Source organism: Alosa sapidissima, chromosome 19 (genome assembly GCF_018492685.1).
Source record: "Alosa sapidissima isolate fAloSap1 chromosome 19, fAloSap1.pri, whole genome shotgun sequence".
NCBI classification, from domain to species: Eukaryota; Metazoa; Chordata; class Actinopteri; order Clupeiformes; family Clupeidae; genus Alosa; species Alosa sapidissima.
The window spans coordinates 2776909-2797637 of record NC_055975.1 but is presented as its reverse complement, the minus strand read 5'-3'; the positions used below and the strand labels follow the sequence as shown (position 1 = coordinate 2797637).

At 42.9% G+C, this 20729-nt stretch overlaps 2 protein-coding genes across 3 annotated transcripts in view; one reads left to right on the top strand and one right to left on the bottom strand.

Moving 5' to 3' along the window:
• Positions 1–14134, top strand: part of dnajc17 (DnaJ (Hsp40) homolog, subfamily C, member 17) — a 56582-nt gene extending 42448 nt beyond the window's left edge. For both annotated transcript variants that reach the window (XM_042072261.1, XM_042072260.1), the window contains one exon: positions 13697–14134. In XM_042072261.1, coding sequence (XP_041928195.1) covers positions 13697–13855 — 159 coding nt within the window. In that variant the 3' untranslated portion in view covers positions 13856–14134. The remainder of the gene's footprint in view (positions 1–13696) is intronic.
• Positions 14135–17172: 3038 nt separating this feature from the next.
• On the bottom strand, positions 17173–19873 carry gchfr (GTP cyclohydrolase I feedback regulator). Its single transcript, XM_042072263.1, has 3 exons — positions 19698–19873; positions 18724–18818; positions 17173–18371 (listed from the first exon to the last, which is right to left on the bottom strand). Exons 1-3 carry the CDS (start codon positions 19731–19733, stop codon positions 18230–18232), a joined length of 273 nt encoding a protein of 90 aa, XP_041928197.1. The 5' UTR covers positions 19734–19873; the 3' UTR covers positions 17173–18229.
• Between the last annotated feature and the right edge of the window lie 856 nt (positions 19874–20729).

The following is a 20729-nucleotide window of genomic DNA, read 5'->3' as shown; positions in this document are numbered from 1 at the left end:
GTTATTGGGCCAACGAAAGTTGTACAACAAGCGTGTGTCCTTTGCTTTACAGTGGCAACCGGGTGATGAGCGGGATAACAGCCTTCGAGGTGTGTCCTGTTATGCAGAATTAATGGACTCGCTGCGCGTCGGGAGTTCTTTGCCCCTCGTCCATTAATTCCGTATAACAGGACACCTCGGTGGCTGTTATCCCTTACTTAATATACCAGTTTCTATTAGTGAGCCTCATCAAGCTGTAATGCTATATGTTACTCCTACTTTATGTTAAGAGAGAGTAGCCTCATGACTACTACTTTACTGAACATGCTGGGCTATTGGCACAGACTCATATGCTAACAAGCCTATTCAGCAAGGGTCCATACATATTGATTTTATGAGAACGAGATATGAAATGCTATTTTGTTTTCCACATTTGGAGTGATGTTTAAGAAGCTCTGAAAAAGTTCTGGCATAGTTTAACCATTTCTGAAATTACCCTTTAACAGCATGGGAAATACATATTTGCCAAAAATGTTAATTAATCATGATTGAATATTTGCATTTAAATTATTTATTTATAGTGAACTGTTATCTGCATAATGTTATTTGCCATAATTATACTCTGTAGACTTTGAGTATTAGTGGGTGTATAATATCTTAAAGAAAGCCAAGTAAAATTTTAATGAGCTGCATAATCATTTTTTTCTGGACATGCTTGATTACTGACTTTCCTTAAAAAGAGTTTGCCTACTTCTACTTCAATCACATAGATCTGAACGGGGAATTTATGTGTCTTTTTGTGTGTGTCTGTGTGTGTGTTTGTGTGCGAGTTTATACCTCACAAGTAGTGGAAATTCGGGGAAATTGGTCTGAAAATGTGCGTTGCCTGATGTCCTCTGGCACGCTGCAATTTGTAATTATTAAATCAAGGGCCTCAAGATTTGGGCTTCTTTGAGGGTCCTGGAAGCAAACATAGTGGGGGAGGGGTGGGGGATTGGGGGAGGGGTGGGAGTGGCGGAGACTCTTTCACTCCCAGAGATGACCAACATATTAATGTGATAAGATGCCAGATAATCTCACTGTGCCAACACAGCCACACTTGCCACTTTAACACAGAGCCACAGATTACTTCCAGGAACCAAGTGCTTGTGAATGAGACTGTAAACAGCCCTATCGGGCTTTCTTAATGCCTCTTGGGCTGAAATGGGATTTCTAAAGTGGCACTGCACATAATACTTGAGTGTGGGAATAGGACATTGTTTGGCATGAGAGGGTTTTTTTTGTGACTCACAATGATAAAGTTTTATTTGTATACAGATAGGGCAAGCATGTATGGCATTCTGACACTCCCATCTGATTGGCTCTTAATAACCTTTTGATTACAGTTTCTTGCCAACTTGAAACTCATTTCGTGTGGAGTCCGACTATCACAAGCTGTCAGTGTAATTTCTGTTTCTGGGCCCACGGTCCACTTCAGTCCCTTTCCTGCTGCGTGTCGACACAGATATGTTCGTGGAAACCAAATCTCTGTTCTGGCCTGCGACTTGGCCACCCCTCAGTGTCAGGTCTCAGAGGTAGAGAGCCCAGTGTCGCATCAACCATGATAAAGAGCGCTTGGTAACACAGGGTACTGCAACATATCTCTTTCTCTCTCTCTTTTACCTCCATCGCTTTCTTTCTGTTTATTTGCTGTAGAGGCCAGAAGGTCCAGGACGCTGGCTCTCTGTCCTGCTGCTTTTGCTCCGGTCCAAAAACATTTCACCGCTGGGAAGAATTGAATTGATTGATTTAGTGATTCTAAAAACATAATTCAAATATACCATGATCAGAGGCTTGGAGTATGGGGAATTGATGAGTGTAAAGACGGTGTGTTACTGTTTCCCTGGTGATAAGGAGACTTAAGTGAACGTTTCACGTCCTGTCTTTTTTTGTTTTCCCTCTTTCTTTCTCTCCCTCTGTACTCCCTCCCGTCCTTGCTTCTTTCTCTTTTTCCTATTTTTCTTTTCTGTTCCTTTCATTCAAGGGTTCCCTTCTGATTTCGTTCTCCACATGTGATTGTGTGCTTTAGCCTTTTCATAGATGAGGAACTGGAGCCAGGTGTTCTGTTTGATACACTCAACAGCTCCTGCATCTTTGTCATTAACAAAGCAGAGGAAGTTGGCTCCAGGATCTGTGCGATAAAGAGCTCGATGCAGACTCAGGAAGGGGAGCCTTCCAGACCTTGGCTATTCTCTTACTCTCTCATTCTCTCTGTCACACACACACACACACACACACACACACACACACTGTTCTATCCTTTCCCTGGCTCTAAGTCCTCAGAATCTGTCTCCATTTTGTCATTTCCTCTAAACACACACATGCACACAGACAGACACAAGCACGTACCCACATGGACACATCTCTCCATTCCCTGGCTCTGAATGCTCACAGATCTACTTCCACTTGTCACACACGCACACACATACACGCGCACACACACACACACACACACACACACACACACAAGCAGACAAATACATGCACACTCACCTCCCTGCTTGCTGGCCCAGAATATTTACACATCTATCTCCACTTGTGTGTGTGTATTGTTTTCTCCCACCCATAACACGCTTGTTTCAAGAATAGAAAGTGATATTTTTTCTGACTTTGTTCTCTGGGGAAGTTTTGAATTTCTTTGCACTCTGGCCCTCCAACTCTGCTTGCGTGTGTTTGTTTAAGTTAGCAGAGAGCACTGGGCACGCGTCTCGCACGGACGTAGCGCGCTCTTAATGATCTCTAAATAAGTGTTTGGGCCCCATTAATCACCCCTGCCACATCTTACTGACAGAAAGTAGAGATGGTGCGTGTATGCGTGCGTGTGTGCGTGCGTGCGTGCGTGCGTGCGTGAGAGCGAGAGATTGGGGGGGAGGGGGGAGAAATATTGAAGATTAAACTTCAGAGAGCGCGAAGCTGAAACAGACTGTTAGAGACCAGAGCAAAGCTGCCCGTAAAGACCAGCTTATGTATTATTTCCTCTGAGGTGTTAGTTCCTGGGTGGTGGTGTGGTATTGGCTGTTTCCATGGTAATTCCCTGCCAGGATGGCGTGTGGTTGACCACAACCTGAGTCAGGAAGTGTGGATTTCAGTCAGATGAACACAGGCATCACAAGTCTGTGTTGTTCCATCACAAAGATACATAGAGAATTTAGTTGTGAGTAATAAAATAGTGATGTTGGTAATTGTCTCTACAAGGGAAAAAAAGACAATAAAAACAACAAAACAAATTGTGAAAGCTATGTACAATTGCAGGTTTTGTTGCCTTGGAATGGTCACTCTGTTCCGAGGACTTCATAGCTCTAGCCAAGAGCAGGGAAATCATCAGCGCCGGCGCTCATTTCTTTTAATCATCTTCTACATCATTTCTCTCTGACACATTTGTTTGTCAGTTTGAAAACTGGAGAATAGACACAAACATAGGTGTATACACACACTCACACATTCACTCACTCACTCACTCACACACACACCCACACTGTGCACATGTGGTTGAGCGTTGCGTGATGAGTTCCGTTCTTTTTTGGACAGCTCAATGAGCCATTGTGGGATTCCAGGCCGTTTGTCTCTCGGTGCAGTCTCTAACTCCATCTTGCCTCACAGCGTAGGGCTGGCCCAGAGACAGTTGGGACAAATGCATGTTGGGATGCAAGGCTTCTTTAAGTGCGGACTTACAGACTTCCCCACCCCTTTTGCTTTAAACTGCCGCTTACAAATTGAGAAGGACATTCTTTGAGTTGTTGCACTTTCTAGGGGGAAATAGACCCAAGGATAATAGGATTGCATGATGTCAGCCATCGATGAAAGTTTACATTAGTATGTCAGTAACTTGACTGATATCATAGGGTTCTGTAGTCCATGGGACTGTTCCATACAGGAAAGTTTAGGAACTCTGTTTCAGTCTGAAGTTGCAGTCCGTAACAAATAACAAATAACTGGCAGCCCTAACATACACAAAAACACGCACTGCTCACACTCATGCATGCATGCACATGCCCTCCTAGATATCATACAGCCATCAATCTTATCCATGTGATGTAGTCTAGCTACTTGTAATACACCTAAATACACCTGGTGTTTACAGTACAGAATATATACAGTGAGGCTGTGTGAAACAAATAAGTGGACAACAGCTGCAATACCTGCAGTGGATAAACTCTCTCTAAACGTGTGTGTGCAAGACTCATGGCCTCTGCAGTGATGACTGATGATATATCATTTCAGATCCTGTAGCTAGCTTTGTACAGTATGTGTGCTTGCGTGCATACGTGCGTGAGTGACATCAGCCTTGTTTACGCTTCCCCCATGCTGTCCCAGAGGAGGGTGATGTCATTCCTTTGGCTCTGTTCCTGTCGTTCCCGCAGGACTCTCTCTCTCTCTCTCTCTCTCTCTCTCTCTCTCTCTCTCTCTCTCTCTCTCTCTCTCTCTCTCTCTCTGAGTTAGTAGGCCGTCTGCTGCGGTTTCCCATCTGCTCCAATCCTCCTCCCACAGACCCCGTGTGCTCACCTCTGCTCACTGAGATCTGATGTGATTCACAGACCAAACACACACCAGACCAGACACCATAACAGATCACCTCGTCGCCTTGGAACACATGCCTCCATGCACAGAGTTAGTGTGTGAGTTATTGTGATTCAGGCCCCCCCCCCCCCCACACACACACACACACACACACACAAACTTACGTGAACTTACACACATCTTGAAGACCAGGAAACACCCCTTAAAGTTTGAGCAGCAACGTCATCATGCTTAGTAACACCTGGGCTAGACAGCACACAACTTGGTTACCTCATCATTCTTGGTTGCCTCATCTGAGAAAGACAGATGAACAAACAGACGTACAGTTTAAATCACATACTACCTATAAGTACTGTAAAGTACTTCATCTATATATGGTAGGATTATGTGTACAGATCTGCCTGTGATTAAATAGACATTATGCGTTTTGGCCAGCCCAGATTAACATAGTCTTACCTTAGATGTCTATTGAGTTGGGAGCCTCTCTTAAGCTTGTCCCTTACTAAAAATACTACAATAAAATCCAATGTCATATTACTCACACCCTTGAGAACAATGCACTTTAGGTGTGTAGGCGCTTCAGGCTCTAGGCTCTAGGCTCGTACTTGGCTGTTATATATGTTTGACCAGTAGAGGGCGTGCTGGAGCTGAGGTATGGTAAGCCGGAGGCGTGGATGGGGCAGGGGTGCTGTCTCACAGGGCCAACAGCACACTTGTTTGTCTCTCTCTCTTTCTCTCTCTCTCTCTTTTGGTTTAATTGAAGATGCAACAGTTGTTTATTTGCTTAATTGAGCTTGCGTGATATTTCATGGTTACATGTTCGGACCAGGGCAACCTGAGCTCATTTTTTCGCTGCCATGGTAATCACAGAGCGGAGTTCAACACGCGACGCATCGCCCCCCATACAGTTCCGTTCCGCTCTGCTCCTCTTCTCTCCTCCCCTCCTTCTCTTTCTTTCCCTTGCTCTTACTTTTTTCCTCCCTCCCTCCCTCTTTCTGTTCACATGGGTGGTTGATGGAGCCTTCATCATCTCTTCCAGATGGTTTACCTCACAGAATTGCTTGTCCTTTGCTATTTTTGCTTACCCCTAAGACACACATACTCACACACTCACACAAGTGTGCATGCATGTAAACGCTCACGGACAGATAATTTTTTCTCCTATCTTTCTCTTTGTCTGTATCTTGCTTACTCCTTCACTTACTTTTTACAAACACACCGAGAAAGAGAGAGAGAGGGAGAGAGAGAGTGAGCGTGAGCGCGGGCGAGAGACACAAACAAACCCCTCCACCTCCCCTCTCTGCCCTCGTGGTCTTGTTAGGTGGACACATCCTTGGCACAGCAGGCTTCCTCCTCCTAATCCCCTAAAACAACGGTTTGTTCTGCAGACAGCTTGGCCCCTCGGCCCACCCTCTGGGGCGGAGGGGCTGGAGTGCGGGGACTTAAGCCCAGGCAAGGGAGCCTGCTGCTGGACCTCCGGGCCTGTTTATCCAGCCTCCCGCTACTGCGCTGGAGAGCCTGGAGCCCCTGCTGCCCTGGAGCCTGTGTCTACTGGGCTTGCTCTTAGTTTTACACTGATCCAATGGCACTCAGAAAGGCCAGGAACTGCAGGAAGGTACCCGGTCCCAGCTATCTGACTGCCATCAGCCTTATCCATACAGTGCAGTCTTAAGTGCCTGGAGTACATAAAAAGCAACTGGTATTTACTAAAACTAGATGTACCGCATAGCGGTACAAAATATGACCGCCTCTCAGTCCTGTACATCCGTTCCGCGAAAATAAATCACACTTCAATTTGTCTCCATCTTTTACTCCATCCCCCACTCTTGAAACTTTTGTGTATGCTTGTTTGGCATGCCTGAGTGTGTGTGTGTGTGTGTGGCTGCACAGAAAGTAGCCTACTGGTGCTGAAAAGGTGAATAGATTGTAGAATAGCCAAAGAAGATGTAGCAATATAAAACCTTTAAAATCTCTAAACAATCACAAGTAGGGCAGTTCATCACAGTTCATCCATTGCAACTGGATTGATGAAAGGTCACTTACACCTGTAGGCTACATTGTATTTGGGAAAAGCAAAAGGTATCAGCATAATGCTATTTATTTATTTATTTATTTATTTATTTATTTATGAACAAAAACATCTCTTGTCAGTTCCATGCCGTTTTCAACAGCTATCAAAAACAAAGGTCATTTTTGGATGGATGGATTTTTTGTGAATGTTTCTTCTTCTACATAAGATTTTAGTCATCTTTAGTTCATGTGATACTTTATTGTCAATGCACAAATGAAGTAACAGTAGTCTGAAACGTTATTGTTAATGCACAAATTAAGTAACAGTAGTCTGAAACGAAATGCTGTTTTACATCTAACCAGTGGTGCAAATAACTGACATGTCCAAATGGGCCTTGATGAAATGCATCGCTAGACTGTTCATACACATTTTAAAGGGGAACTTGGCAACTATTTCAACGTAAGCGTCCCCAGGCTGAAAACCAACCTTGCAACATTGAGACTACGGTCCCGGAAAGAGAAGTTAGAAACAAGAAACTCGTTTTAAATCGTGTTTCTTACCTTGTAACATCCACATTGTCTGCCGAACAAATGCTAACCGTTTTGCTAGCTTGTAAACAGATCCATGTGCTTTATCGTTACCTTTTTCCACAGTTTGAAATAGCATAATGCACAATTTCTCCAGCAGAGGGGGAAATCCTGCCAAGTTTCCCTTTAACGGGCCAAAGTTGAAGAGCTGTTGTCCGTTATTGTTCGTGCAAATATAGGCTGATTCATGTTCCCTTGCATTGTGTAACTGAGGTCCATGGCTAGTCTGGCTTTCACCAGACCAAGCTCAATCTTTTAAGAAATCAAAAAATAAATAGCGGGCAGATCAGGCTGGGTTCACCCAGCTTTGTTTTAATTAGAGGGGATGCATACCCTCTATTGAAATCCGGAGACTTCTTCTTCTTATTATTTTTCTTTTTACCTTTTTGTGCACGCTATTCAGCCCAAACCGCTGAACGTACAAATTTGGTTCAAACCAGGGCTTTGAACCGATTTTTTTTCCCAATCGGTTCGTTCCGAACAGAAACGGAATTATAACATTTCCGGTTATGAGTTCCACCAATAAATTGACGTTCCCGAACCGGTTAGAACAAAAAAATACTGTTCCCGGAACGGTTAATTTAGTTCCTGTCAGCTGTTTAATGCTATAGAATTATGTCACATCTTTCTCATCCAGCTTAAACCAAATGTAATAATATTACAACCATTATTAAATAATAATAATTATATTAATAATAATAATAATAATAATAATAATTAAATAGGCCTACAATTATTTCAAATGTGTAGTTTATTGTTAAAAGAGAAAATTTCCACACAAACGTAACGACATTATTAAGACACGTGGTTATGCCACTCGGGCAACAACAAATTCCAACTGTCGGGGGGAAAGGCCATCCAGTAGGCCTACTCATACCGTAACAAGCCATCTGTGCATTAGGCAAACAGAGGTGTTGGCGCCATTTAGCCAAATGTTCGCTAGTCCATCATTAACGTGGAGTCGACAAATATAGCTATTGTTATTGTGTTTGGAATGAGCGTTTTAATTAACAATGGATCGTAATTTACCTCTTATTTAAGATGTGGAGTGGAGACTTTGTAATCCACCGCTCTCTCTCCATTCAGTCAGCGAATGTCTGATGTGATGTCACACAGGAAGTGAACCTCAGCCATCATGGTAACGTGCGCACGAAAATAATTACTTTTTTTTTTTTAGTTAATTAGGCAACAAAAACTTTGAGGAACGAAATAAAACCGGTATTAACCGGTTACCATTATTTTTAAATAAGTGTTCCTGTTCCAGAACATAAAAAATAATAACGTTTCCGGTTTCGTTCCTGTTCCCTGTAAAATACAAAAAGTTCCCGGTTTTCGTTTTCGTTCCTTGAACCGGTTCAAAGCCCTGGTTCAAACACCGTTCCGTAGATCTTCCAAGGCTTTACCGTCCTATCCGTTTTTCATTTTTGAGAAGTTTATACTTTTTGAGATATTTGTAATTAAAAGTGTATTTTCCCCCCATAGACTTGAATGGGGGCTGTGATGTCATAATAGAGCCAGCTGCGCTCGTTAAGTAGTTCTCAGAGCAGTTCCCAGGCTAATTAGAACACTGGCACAGGTGTCACCTGTGAGAAATCCAACTATCTCAGGTTCTAAGCATACAATCTAGCTCTACCTGAACTACACATCCTGTTAAAGTGTTTCCTGTGTGTCAAAATAAAAGTCCCAGCCATATCTCATGCATTCAGCATTATATCTCCAGAACGGCTTGACGTACATGCTTCAAATTTGGTACGAGTGTTTTTATGGACTCAAAGGTGAAGTGAGTTGATGTTGGAGGTTGAAGGTCAAATGTCAAGGTCAAAAACACCTTGAATGTGATATCTCAAGAATGCCATGTCACACAAGATTCAAATTTGGTTACTCCAAAAGCACCTTTGCAGGTATCACAATTACCTTACCAACCAGCTAGCAGCAAGCTCAACAGCCCCACCAACACCCTAACCAGCAGATTGCATCCCCTCGTGTAATTCCTCGGAATTGCATTTCTAGTTTTCCGATTGAGATATCCACGCTCTGGCTATTCTAAATGCAAAAATGCAAAAATGCATCAGGGAGTTATGACGACTGTAACTAACAAACTAGATCCTAATAGAAAGCTGTTAGCTTCCCTAAGCTACAGGTAGGCTTATAAGGTAGGCCTATTTACAACATAAATTGTCAATAGGCTATGCTGGCGACACAAATAAAATCTCCTTTGGAAACCAATGGCTTACGCCTTACAGTATCAAGCGGACTTAAACTGCCATATCGTGGCGAAAAGTTGTAATAAAATTCACGCAGTTCCATGAGTCAAGGAAAGCGCGAATGAAGTAGCCACTTCTAAATGGGAGCCACTACACAGTAGCTTAAGGTGTGTTGCTAAAGCAGCCATAATGAAATGAAGGTGTCATTGTTTGGATACTTCACACACACGTGCTTTTTAATTTCACAGACTACAACTACCAAGCTGGAATCAAAGCACATCGATTCCCCTCTCACACCCTGCACGCACTTAAAACAAATAAACAGGCGTCTCAGTCTCACGCATGTATAGGCTAAACTGTATCAGACCGGTGTAACGTTGGTAAATCTTCCATTGCACAGAATGATTTTTGTAGCACGTGCAACAAATGACAGTCGAAAGATACAATTACAGTGCTGCTATCAATTTGCTTGGTATAACCGCATTTATAGTTTTCTACAAATGCAATCAATCAAATTGGCCTCCATCACTCAACCAACGCTAACGGTAACATTACCTAGGTCCTTATTGATATTATAAGATTAACGTACCTGCAGTAAAAACCAAGCATGTCCGATAAACATCCTCAGATTTATTTCGGCTTCAAGAAGAAATGGGAATTACATTTCATGTGAACATCGTCCTATCCTTATTAGACATTCTCTGCGGTAAACTACAGTCCTTGTAGGAAGCGTCCATTGTTTTTCCAACCCAATTTTAACTTCCAACAAAATTACGTCTCACTGCAATGATGCGCCATCTAGTGGACAAACGACTACTTATCGCCAATACTGGAAATGCAGCCATGATGATGAATATTTGGCTTTCTTTTAATCCTACTGAATTTGTAATTATGTATCGGCCGTTCTAATACCGATAGTATGTGGGTGCCTGTGTGTGTGTGCATTTGTATATGTGTGCACCGCCATCTACAGGCCAATGAGTGTACAGTCACTAAATGTACACATAACCTAATTTTTTTTAGACCCCCCCCCCCCCCATGGATGAAATTCTACGAAACTTGGCATACCCCCAGAGAATGGCAGGTCAATCATACACATAAAATTTGGTGCAGTTCTGAACATCTTAACTGAAGATAGGGGCGATTAAAGCAGAATAATATTGCATTTTCATTTTTTACCGGGGGGGGGGTGCAAATCACAAATGAGTGATTTTGGGCCAGGTTGATGTGGGCCCTTGAGACCAACATACCATAAAAGATTCTTCATCCTCAGTGCCACGGTTCAGGTAGTTATTTAGGAAAAACTGCTTTTTTTGTGGTTGGGGGGGCCCAGCACGGGGGGGGGGGGAGTGGCCCCCGGGGACGAAACAAAATTTTTTTGTAAAAGTCTAGTGGGGCTACATACCCACCAAATTTCATGTGCACCGGTGTTTCAATGTCCCGGGTATCGTTGACCAAAAATTCAGGAAGTAGATGGTGGGGTGGGGGGGGTGGGGGGGGACTTTGACAATCATTATATGACCGCTTCGCTAGCGGCGGTCATAATAAAATACAGAACAATCACAACTATCTATACCAGATAGCTAGGCCAATGAGGCTGTGTGTAAGAAAACAATGTGGATTTCTGCAGCCCTGGACTATGCATGATCAGACCCCAGGTACGCCATGCACTAGACCCGTTACAGTTTGCATACCAGGAGAAAGTGGCCGTGGACGATGCCATCACTTATCTTCTACACAGGACACATTCTCACCTGGACAAGGGGAAAAGTGCTGTGAGAATCATGTTCTTTGATTTCTCAAGTGCTTTTAACACCATCCAACCCCTCAGACTGGGAGACAAGCTCTTGCAGATGGGTGTGGACGCTCACCTGGTAACCTGGATCACAGATTACCTGACGGAGCGACCACAGTTCGTCAGACTGAAGAACTGTCTCTCTGACACTGTGATCAGCAGCACCGGAGCGCCACAGGGAACTGTGCTCTCTCCAGTCCTATTCACCTTGTACACATCTGACTTCTGCTACAACACTGAGTCATGCCACATGCAGAAGTTTTCTGACGAAACTGCAATTGTGGGGTGTATCAGGAACGGGCAGGAGGAGGAGTATAGGAGCCTGGTGGAGGACTTTGTGCAATGGTGCAAACTCAATCATCTCCAACTCAACACTTCAAAGACCAAGGAGATGGTGGTGGATTTCCGCAGGTCTAAGCCCACTCTGCTACCAGTCTCCATTGATGGGGTCAATGTCGAGGTGGTAAGCACCTACAAGTACCTGGGTCTCCACCTGGACAATAAACTGGACTGGTCAGCCAACACTGACGCACTCTACAAGGAAAGGCAGAGCAGGCTGTACTTCCTGAGGAGGCTGCGCTCCTTCAATGTGTGCAGCAAGCTCCTCAGGATGTTCTACCAGTCTGTTGTTGCCAGCGTCCTCTTCTATGCTGTGGTATGTTGGGGAGGAAGCACAAAGAAGAAGGATGCAGGGCGACTTGACAGGCTGGTAAGGAAAGCTGGCTCTGTAGTGGGAGCTGAACTGGAGTGCATCACTTCAATATCTGACAAAAGGACCCTGAACAAACTGATCAACATCTTGGACAATGAGTGTCATCCACTCCACAGCACTATTGTTAAACAGAAGAGCCTGATCAGCTGGAGACTTCGCTCACTGCCTTGCACAACAGACAGACTGAGGAAGTCATTCATCCCCAGGGCCATTGAACTGTTCAATGCATCACTTAAGGGAAGAGGAGAAATAGACTTCTCCGCATAGTCTGTCTGCCTCTTCATCTATCTATCTATCTATCTATCTATCTATCTATCTATCTATCTATCTATCTATGTATGTGCTGGCTTGCTTGGCTTGGCTTGGCTTGGCTTTAGTTTTACAGTGATTGAAAGGCACTTCAGAAAGGCGAGCGTTACACTTTTGACTCTTGTGTTATAGTTGCTGTGATGATCACTCTGTACTTCTCAAGTGGCATATTGTCTGCCTGCCTTTAACTTCTGAGAAAGTTTGGGCCAAAACTGTCCTCTTCCTTTGAGATTGACTTTGACAGCCAGTCAAGAATTCTATTGGCATGGCATTGTTTAATGCTCGTGGCGGTAACTATAATTTCTGTTCTTGTGGCTAAGTGAGGGCAACTTGCTAACAATACCAACGGGAGGCCTCCATGCTCACAGAACATACAAAAATAAATATAAGTTAATGATCATTTCAGCAAAGGTTTCATTTCATTTTAACTCCCTTAAAATGCATTTGTTTAGCCCAGGCTGTCTGTCTGCTGTCCCCTGTTGCTGTCTGTATGTCTGCTGAGCTGGCGGCAGTGTCACTTACTGTAGGCACTGTGCAAAACGTGAAATCATGGTGCCATTTCAAAGTTCAACTCCAGCACTGAAAGTGCATGAATTTGTTCCAGCTTTCTAAATACACATTTTCATTTTCAAACATGCATCCAATTAGCCGTGGCAGACAAGCACCTAACAACTAACCGTCAGCATCAGACGTGTGGTGTTTGCAGAGCATCAGTGACGTCAGGTTTGGAACCCGGGCGGTTCTCTGAGGCCGAGGACCCGTGTGTGTGGCTCCAGCCGGCTCTGGCACCGTGACGACCAGCGGCTCCGCAGGGCAGAGACGAGACATGGCAACGTCTTGGAGCCAGCGGCCTTGTCAGATGTCCCGCAATCTCTCAGACACGGCAGCCTTAGCCAGTCAGAGCCTCGCGCACAGCACTCCCACACTGAGTTCTGCTTTCTTCTCTTCTTTCTCTCTCCCTCTATCTCTATCTCCCTCTCCCTCCCTCCCTCTCTCTCTCTCTCATATGTTGCCGTTATGCATATTTAAGAGTGGAGCCTCCTTAAGAAATATTTTTTTGACCTTTTGTGTGTGGGGGTTGCAAAGACAAACATTCACAGACTCGTGCCTGTTTGCCCTGTGATGGCATGTTGCTTGAGTTAGAGGAACTTTCCTACCCTATGTACAGAGATGATTTCATTGTTTTGACATTTGCTTAGAGTACAGTTTTAGTCATGCCTTCTATGCAAATGTTGACTAACAATGCTGATAAGAATGTGATGCGGTCACCGACGGTCTGTTTCTGTGTTTGTGTTTGTGTGCCTGTATTCCTTTTTGTGTGTGTGTTTGTGTGTGGTACCATGTATATGAACATCTGTGTGTGTATGTGACATCCTGTGTGTGTGTGTGTGTGTGTGTGTATGTGACATCCTTTGTGTGTGTGTGTGTGTGTGTGTGTGTGTGTTCCTATGTATTTAGGCACATCTGTATGGATGTATGTGTAATGTATGTTTGCAACATTGCAACACTGTTTATGTGTGTGTGTCCTGTCTCCTCCTGCAGGCCTCCCTGACCTCTGGCCGTGACTACGAGAGCCTGGTGCTGATGAGAATGCGGCAGGCTGCAGAGCGACAGAAGCTCATTGAGGAGATGCAGAGGGAAGATGAGGAGAATGAGGAGGAGGCAGTGACTGCCCATGCCAAACCTAAGGCCAAAGCCTGACCCTAACACTGGATCCCATTGGCCCACTTAGGACACCTAAACCAGTGACAAGGTGTTTCATTGGTTGACGTGACCATGTTGGTCCAATCAGTATGTGTGGTGATTTGATCGGAGCTGATGTCTTGGACATGGCAAATTGTTGAATAAATATTGGAGACTGTTGTACCAATGGCTTTAGTTTCATAAAGTCATGCTGCTTAGTTTGTGGCCAATTTAAATGCATATTTTTATTGTGTAATTTAAGTTTGGGGAATGAAATAAATCTTGTTTTTTTTTTTTCTAGAAGTCTCTGTATTGTGTTATTCTGACCTATGATTATAGCAGGCGACACTGTCAGGGTATCCTGTTGCCAAGCATCTACCAATGCCCTAAGCAAAATACAATATTTTTAACGAATGGAGCGATATGTTTACACATTAATGCCAGATACACCCCAAACACATACAATGAGTTTATCCCCCAAGCAAAATAAAAAAAAAAACATGAAAAAAATCAAAAACAAAAAACAACAGCATTCACATGCATCTCCAAAATATTCCCCATCCTCACAGCGGCCAAACCGCTGACCTAGACCCTTCTAGAAAAATGTTTTTTGTGGAGAAATCCTCCCAGTCTTGTTCTTAAAGCATCAGTTCCAGCTCCGTGCCCACTAGACATGGTGCTGCTGTCACTGTGGGGTAGGGTAAATATGGGTCTGAAGGGACCAGAGTTGTCTACACAATGAAAGCTGAGCGTGGCCCAAACCCTACACGCTGTGACTGTGGTGGACATGGTGATTGCTCTGAAATTCCCGGACGTCACAGGCTCCCAGAACCAAACTGCAATGAGGGTCTTACGGAAATTCGAGCCAGCAAACAAAATGTGGTTGATTAGTCTTGTGTTCTTAAACTATTGCCCTTGTGGCAATCACTGGCCCATAGAAGTTATTTGCTCTTGATACACATAATGTATTTTTTGAATATGCTTGACTCCATGGTGAATTTCAGCAGATTACATTGAATTGTGCACTTCACACATATTGAAAAGCCTTGCACCTTCAGTCATGAGAATAGCTGGAGACTCGACAGCAGACTCACCCTCCCCACTTGCCAATGCCTCTCCACCCTTCTGCCTGACCCAGCCATTTATCTGCTTCCACCATTTTGACTGACATGGTTGTGGCCCAATCTGTGACTTATGGACCAAAACCAGTGTCTACAATTGCTTGCAGGCTCATTGAAAAATTCTAGGTCATACATTCATACTGCTATGAGCCTAGTTCCCACCTGCCTATGGACACAACACAAGTGGTCATATTCAAATAAGTCTTCTGGCATGACATGTTGTATAAAAGAGGAAATGCAAAATGAGGTGTACATTTTCATAATGCAAATTTAATGATCAGTTTGACTCATATAACTGTACTTATCCGTGGGGTTATAATTGTGACAAACTGTTCATAAAGTATGATTGATTTGATACAATCCATGATGAGATGTAAAACAGTGGGAACAAGTGATGGATCCCTGTTATTATTTGGTTACAACTCTTGCTTTACCGATCCACAGATCCTCTTGGGACTGCAGTGAGGTTTGTTTGATCTTTGGGGAACAGCTGAATTGTTTTGTTACATCTCCCTCCATGATGTCCACAAAACAGAACAGAATCATCATGGTGTCCCCCAGAGCACCATGCCACAGTAGTGTCTATGGGACCATTTCCTGCTGTCATTATGTGATTTAGGCGTCCAAGTTAATCGCCTAATCCAAAAACCCCAAGTGATCCATCTCAGTCGTGTGGCGACGCTCTCCCTGCTCCCACACGACTGTGTTACACAATGCTCGGCTATGGCAGGAAGACGCCGGCCCCTTTTCTTCCTCTACCCTTCACTCCATCCCTCCTCTCTCTCTCTCTCTCTGGGCAACATTTCCTCCATCACATGGTTCTCTTTACACACTCTGCTCTTTTCACTTCCCTGGAAAACATAGGGAAAATATTATTAAAAAAAACTTTTAACACCCCATGTCTGTCCAAATTGCAACACAGGAAATATAATTATAGCTCCAGATATCTAGGAGAACATATCCTCCTGGAGTAGAGGGGCAGAGTGACAGACAAACAGGGAAGCAATTTAGCAGACCGCATTACCCTTTAAGACCCTGAGTGAAGGGAAGGCACGGAATAGAGCCTGAAAGATTTCTGTTCCTCCATCATCAGCTATCCAATTAAACTATTGTAATCATGATCCTCCATTTCCCCTATCTCTGCTCTTTTCTTGCTGTCATAAATACTCTGTCACGCACATACACACAATCACTCACAAACACATACATACAGTACACAAGCATACTAAGGATTTCTATCCTACATTTTTTTCCGATTCTCTCTCTGACAAACACACACGCAGGTCAGTGGTTTTGTTAGTCAAAAGGTGTTTACACTTGCATCACCCTCCCAACCCAAACTGTAGAGTGATATAAAAAACACTCTTGTTGTTTGATGTTAAAGTTATGAAAATAGTCGGCGCTGGAATTTGTGTGCAGTAGCCATGGCAAGGGCAGTTCTTCTCCTCAGGTAAAGCACATACTACAAATGAGTGTGTAATAAAAAAAGTCATCAAACTTGTAACACACACAAACACACACACAGTCTCGTCTAATATCTGATATGGAAGGCTGTGTGTTAGGTATTGGCAGCATGCAGGTGTGCTGACCAAATTCAACATCCAGGTCAGTGAAGACTGGCCAAACACCTGTACTGTCCCATTCTCAGAAAAAAATCAATGGTTGAGGAAGTCCTAAATTATACGATATGTAACCATTACACTTTATACTCTGTTATATCTGAACTATGACAAGGCCTATCTCTCTTCTCTATACAGTACAGCACGAGCTGCAGAGGCCAAAATTCCACTTGCTGCCCATCCACTTCAAATGCAAAGCTGTTGCACGACCCTGTCAAGCTTGACAGGGCTAAATGCTAAATTACTGGATGTAACTGCTTTTTGGTGAATGCTAATCACTGCAGTGACATGTTTGTCAACAGACACAAAGAATAACACAGCGTCTGTGTATGTTTTTTTATAAAACAGTATGGTCCACGGAAGATGATTTCAATTGCTATTTCAAACTGCCACAAGCTATATCATTAATCTTGTCGTCGTTGCTCATTTTCCCATCACAAGATGCCTGTGAGCCTCTGACAGAACAAATTGTTTGCAGTCATTTCCACCTCTCACATAAATGTTTTCTCTTTTCCATTTGCTGTTGTACTGGCACAATGGAGGCTGCTTTTGCTTAATATGAGAGAGAGAAAGAAAAAAACAGAACTGGTCCTCATTATGACAATAGTTATTTTATTTCGGAATCCAATCGGCAGTACCAGTACAATACGATACACAATGTACAAATCTACTCCCTACAGTAAAATAAGCTTCAAGAAAAAAAAAGCAAAGTCTGCATTCGGAACATCCAGTCATTCACTAGGCTTCATAGTGTACTACATAGTGCATCAACACAATAGAGTTATTGACAATGCAGTGCTCTGTGTAGTGAATGAGTGGATGTTGCGAGCACATGGTTACAGACTTAAACAAAGATGTCAGGATACTGCATATATTAACTACATTTCTGGATTCCAAGTAGTAGTGTAGTACAAAGAATGATTTAAGATGAAAGCCAACAAGTACAATTTTGTTGTTCTAACAGATCCTCCCCGCTCAGCGTTGCATAGACATTCAAAGATGAAACGGCAAGTATGATTCTGTAATCATTACTAACAAGAGACACTGATCTTGTTGACCATTTATACAGTCAGTTTACACAGTAAGGACAGAACCTTATAGATATTTATAAGGCTCTGGGTAAGGCTATGGATGTTCAGGAATGTTTGAGAATGTTCTTACTTGAATGTTCAGGAATGTTTGAGAATGTTCTTAACCTGTACTTACGTACTATGTGTTCACTGGAATCAGAGCCGTATAACCTTTATACTGCTCTGACTGGAATGGGTGCTTTTGTCTTTGTTTGATATTCAGGTGTTTATATTTAAATATGCATTCAAATAAGTAATCCTGGCTAATCAGAACTTGAGATAAAATAAAGGTATTTTAACACATAATTCAACATAATTAAAAAAAAAAGAAACAAATAAAGATGGCAAGGGCCTGGGACCATAGGATCAGGTAAAGTGCAGCACAGGGCTTTGCAGTCACTCGATCGATCATGAGGACATGTGCCATGTGACACCTGGGGAGGGGGGGCATTCTAAGGGCCCAGCACTGACCAGGGTACCCCATAGAGCCCCCCCCCCCCCACACACAAAATAATACTGTATATTATCTTGGGGGCCCAGAATTATTGTCTGTCATAGGGCCCAAATTTTCTAGCAGTGCCCCTATGTGTGAGACTCAATGGTCTCTTTGTGCAAACACCAAACCAGGGTTTGGCCCACGCCTGTCATGGAAACAACACGGTAGCCCAGCTTCTCCAGCTTGTCTAAAACCAACCTGGGAGGGTCATCCACATGATACTCTGAGCTGTTAAATAAACACACACACAAACAAACATGGTAGTTATCTGATGTACCACAAATGTACTAGACATGCACTGGAAAGATAGCAGATCTGACATGCGCAGAAGGCTATTTTTTGTGATACTTTTTGGCTTTGCTATGGTAAGCCACAAGGTATTTAAATTGTTTTTAACATATTGCTTGTTCTTTCAAAAGAAATTAAATCATAGTAACCAGAGAACGCTGGAGATACTGGAATCCATTGAGGCAAGCGGACAATATAGAAATGCACAGCTGACAGCTGGACTAAGTACTCGGGACTCTCATATTGTTTTGTTTTTTCAGCTAACTGAACCAGACAACTATTTAACACTTACAAATTGTTTCCAAGCATTGTTGTTTTCCTGGCCCCAAGGTAAGTCATTATTGCTGGATCGGAGTACTCATCTCCAACCATGGTTGGACCGGTCTCCTAAAACACACATGATAATAAAGCCAATCATCTGAAAACAATCCATACTTATGCTAATTTCATAATATTATTACATACAACTTCAAGCCATAATAATAATAATCTTAACATAGGTCACATGAACATACAACCTAAATGAAGATATATAATTAGAGATATTTGTGTTCTCAATTAAGCTTATCTGCTCTTTAAACTTTACAATATTGGTAGGCCTACAGTATGATGACAATGTGTTGTTTCAAACAGAATCAAGAAAGGGCATGAGACAAAATCCAGTCTCCCAGTTCTCTCTTTGTACCTAGGCTACACCAGGATAGTCTTTATTCTGGTTGTGACGTATTCAGCTGGTTGACAAAAACATTTTGGGGGTGCCAAAAGATGGCAACGTTGGTCTCAAAGTCCAAGTCGAGTCACTCTTCACAGTAACACTAGTAGTTGCCTATCACACTACGAGTTCCTTTGGCAGGCGGTCATAAACATTGCATAACCCTCCTGAAATTCTGGTTCTCGCAGCAGACCCATCTGCATACAAGATAGGACTTATGAACACCACAAAGTAGCCTAAGTTATCTGACAGTCCCCAAATTAAATAAGGAAAGGATGCTACAAAAGTGCAACAGTGTTTCAACATGCGTGTTTCAGATAGCACTAATACTTCCAAACATTTTAATCAAGGCGTCCACTAGCAGTGTTAAAAATGTTCTCGTAAGATTCACAAACGACCCACATCACTTCTGTGACACCTTGTAGCGTCTTTAAAACGTAGACTATAGCCCGTTAATGGCCATAACGGGACTCCTACTGTATAAGCATGTCAGTGAGTGACAGGTTTACTTGCGTCAGCATGTATGCTTCTAAGAAGCGTGCAGAGATACGCACCAGTCGAATCTGGGTACTGATGAGAACGTACGGCATCCTGTACCATCAAGTTATGTGCCAGCTAGTCCCCCGGGGAGTGGTTAATCAAGTGGCAGTTATTTTTCTTAGACGCGACTGTGTTTTCTCCAGGTTGTGCATAGGCGCCTATGTTGAAAGCTCCTGGGTGGAATGCGGAAACACCCATCGAAACTGACCAATCACAGGACGGTCACAGCATCCGTCAACATAACTGGCTTATAATGAAGGTTGTGGTAGCCTATGTTTTAATATACAACTGAACCAGATTAGTTGTTGATCTATATTACACTGTACATATTATCTGTAGTAGACTACTGCTTTACCTTTAATGCAAGTAAATCTTCACAAATTAAATGGAATTAAATCATTTCCAACAATACACTTTATAATATTTTATGGTAGTGATTAAAGATGAAGAAAACATTGTCATTTCATATTGTATTGCTATTGCGTAACAGCCTTTGTGGCTGAGAGGCTCAAGCTACTGTACAGAGCTCAACCTTACTGTGATCACTGTGACTTTTTATTTCCTTTGTGGAGATCGGTCATCTCCTCTTCAAAGTAGTGTATTAATCATTTTCATGAGGTTGGTCTTTTGTGACTATAAAAATTAAAGAAATAAACCACATCCAATGACTGATAAAAATCAGCAATATGGTTTTAACCACAGCAACCACTTGGTATCTGTCACTGCAGAGTCATTGGAGCTCATTGTCTGTAGACCACTGTGGTCCACATTGACCAAAAACACAGCTGAGCTATCAACATGTACTGTTTACAGATTGGAGCCTATTGTTTGTGTGTGTGAGAGAGAGAGTGTGTAAAGAGTTTATATGTCAGATGTTATTATATTATATGAACTTATTGTAACGATGTGATAGCGACACACACAATTGTCCAAAAAAGATTTATTTTCTGAGGAAACGAGAGCAGGGACACAGACACAGAACACAATACACACGGAGCAGGTCAAGTACACACACACGCTACACATACAGGGGTGGACGCAGCCAC

Bases quoted from the DNA above. Each gene is read 5' to 3' on its own strand.
- gchfr (XM_042072263.1), bottom strand. From the start codon at position 19,733: ATGCCGTACGTTCTCATCAGTACCCAGATTCGACTG. The intron at 18,819-19,697 runs GTGCGTATCTCT...TGTGTGTTTTAG, and splicing joins TCAGTACCCAGATTCGACTG to GAGACCGGTCCAACCATGGT. The intron at 18,372-18,723 runs GTAAGTGTTAAA...TTTATTTAACAG, and splicing joins ACAATGCTTGGAAACAATTT to CTCAGAGTATCATGTGGATG.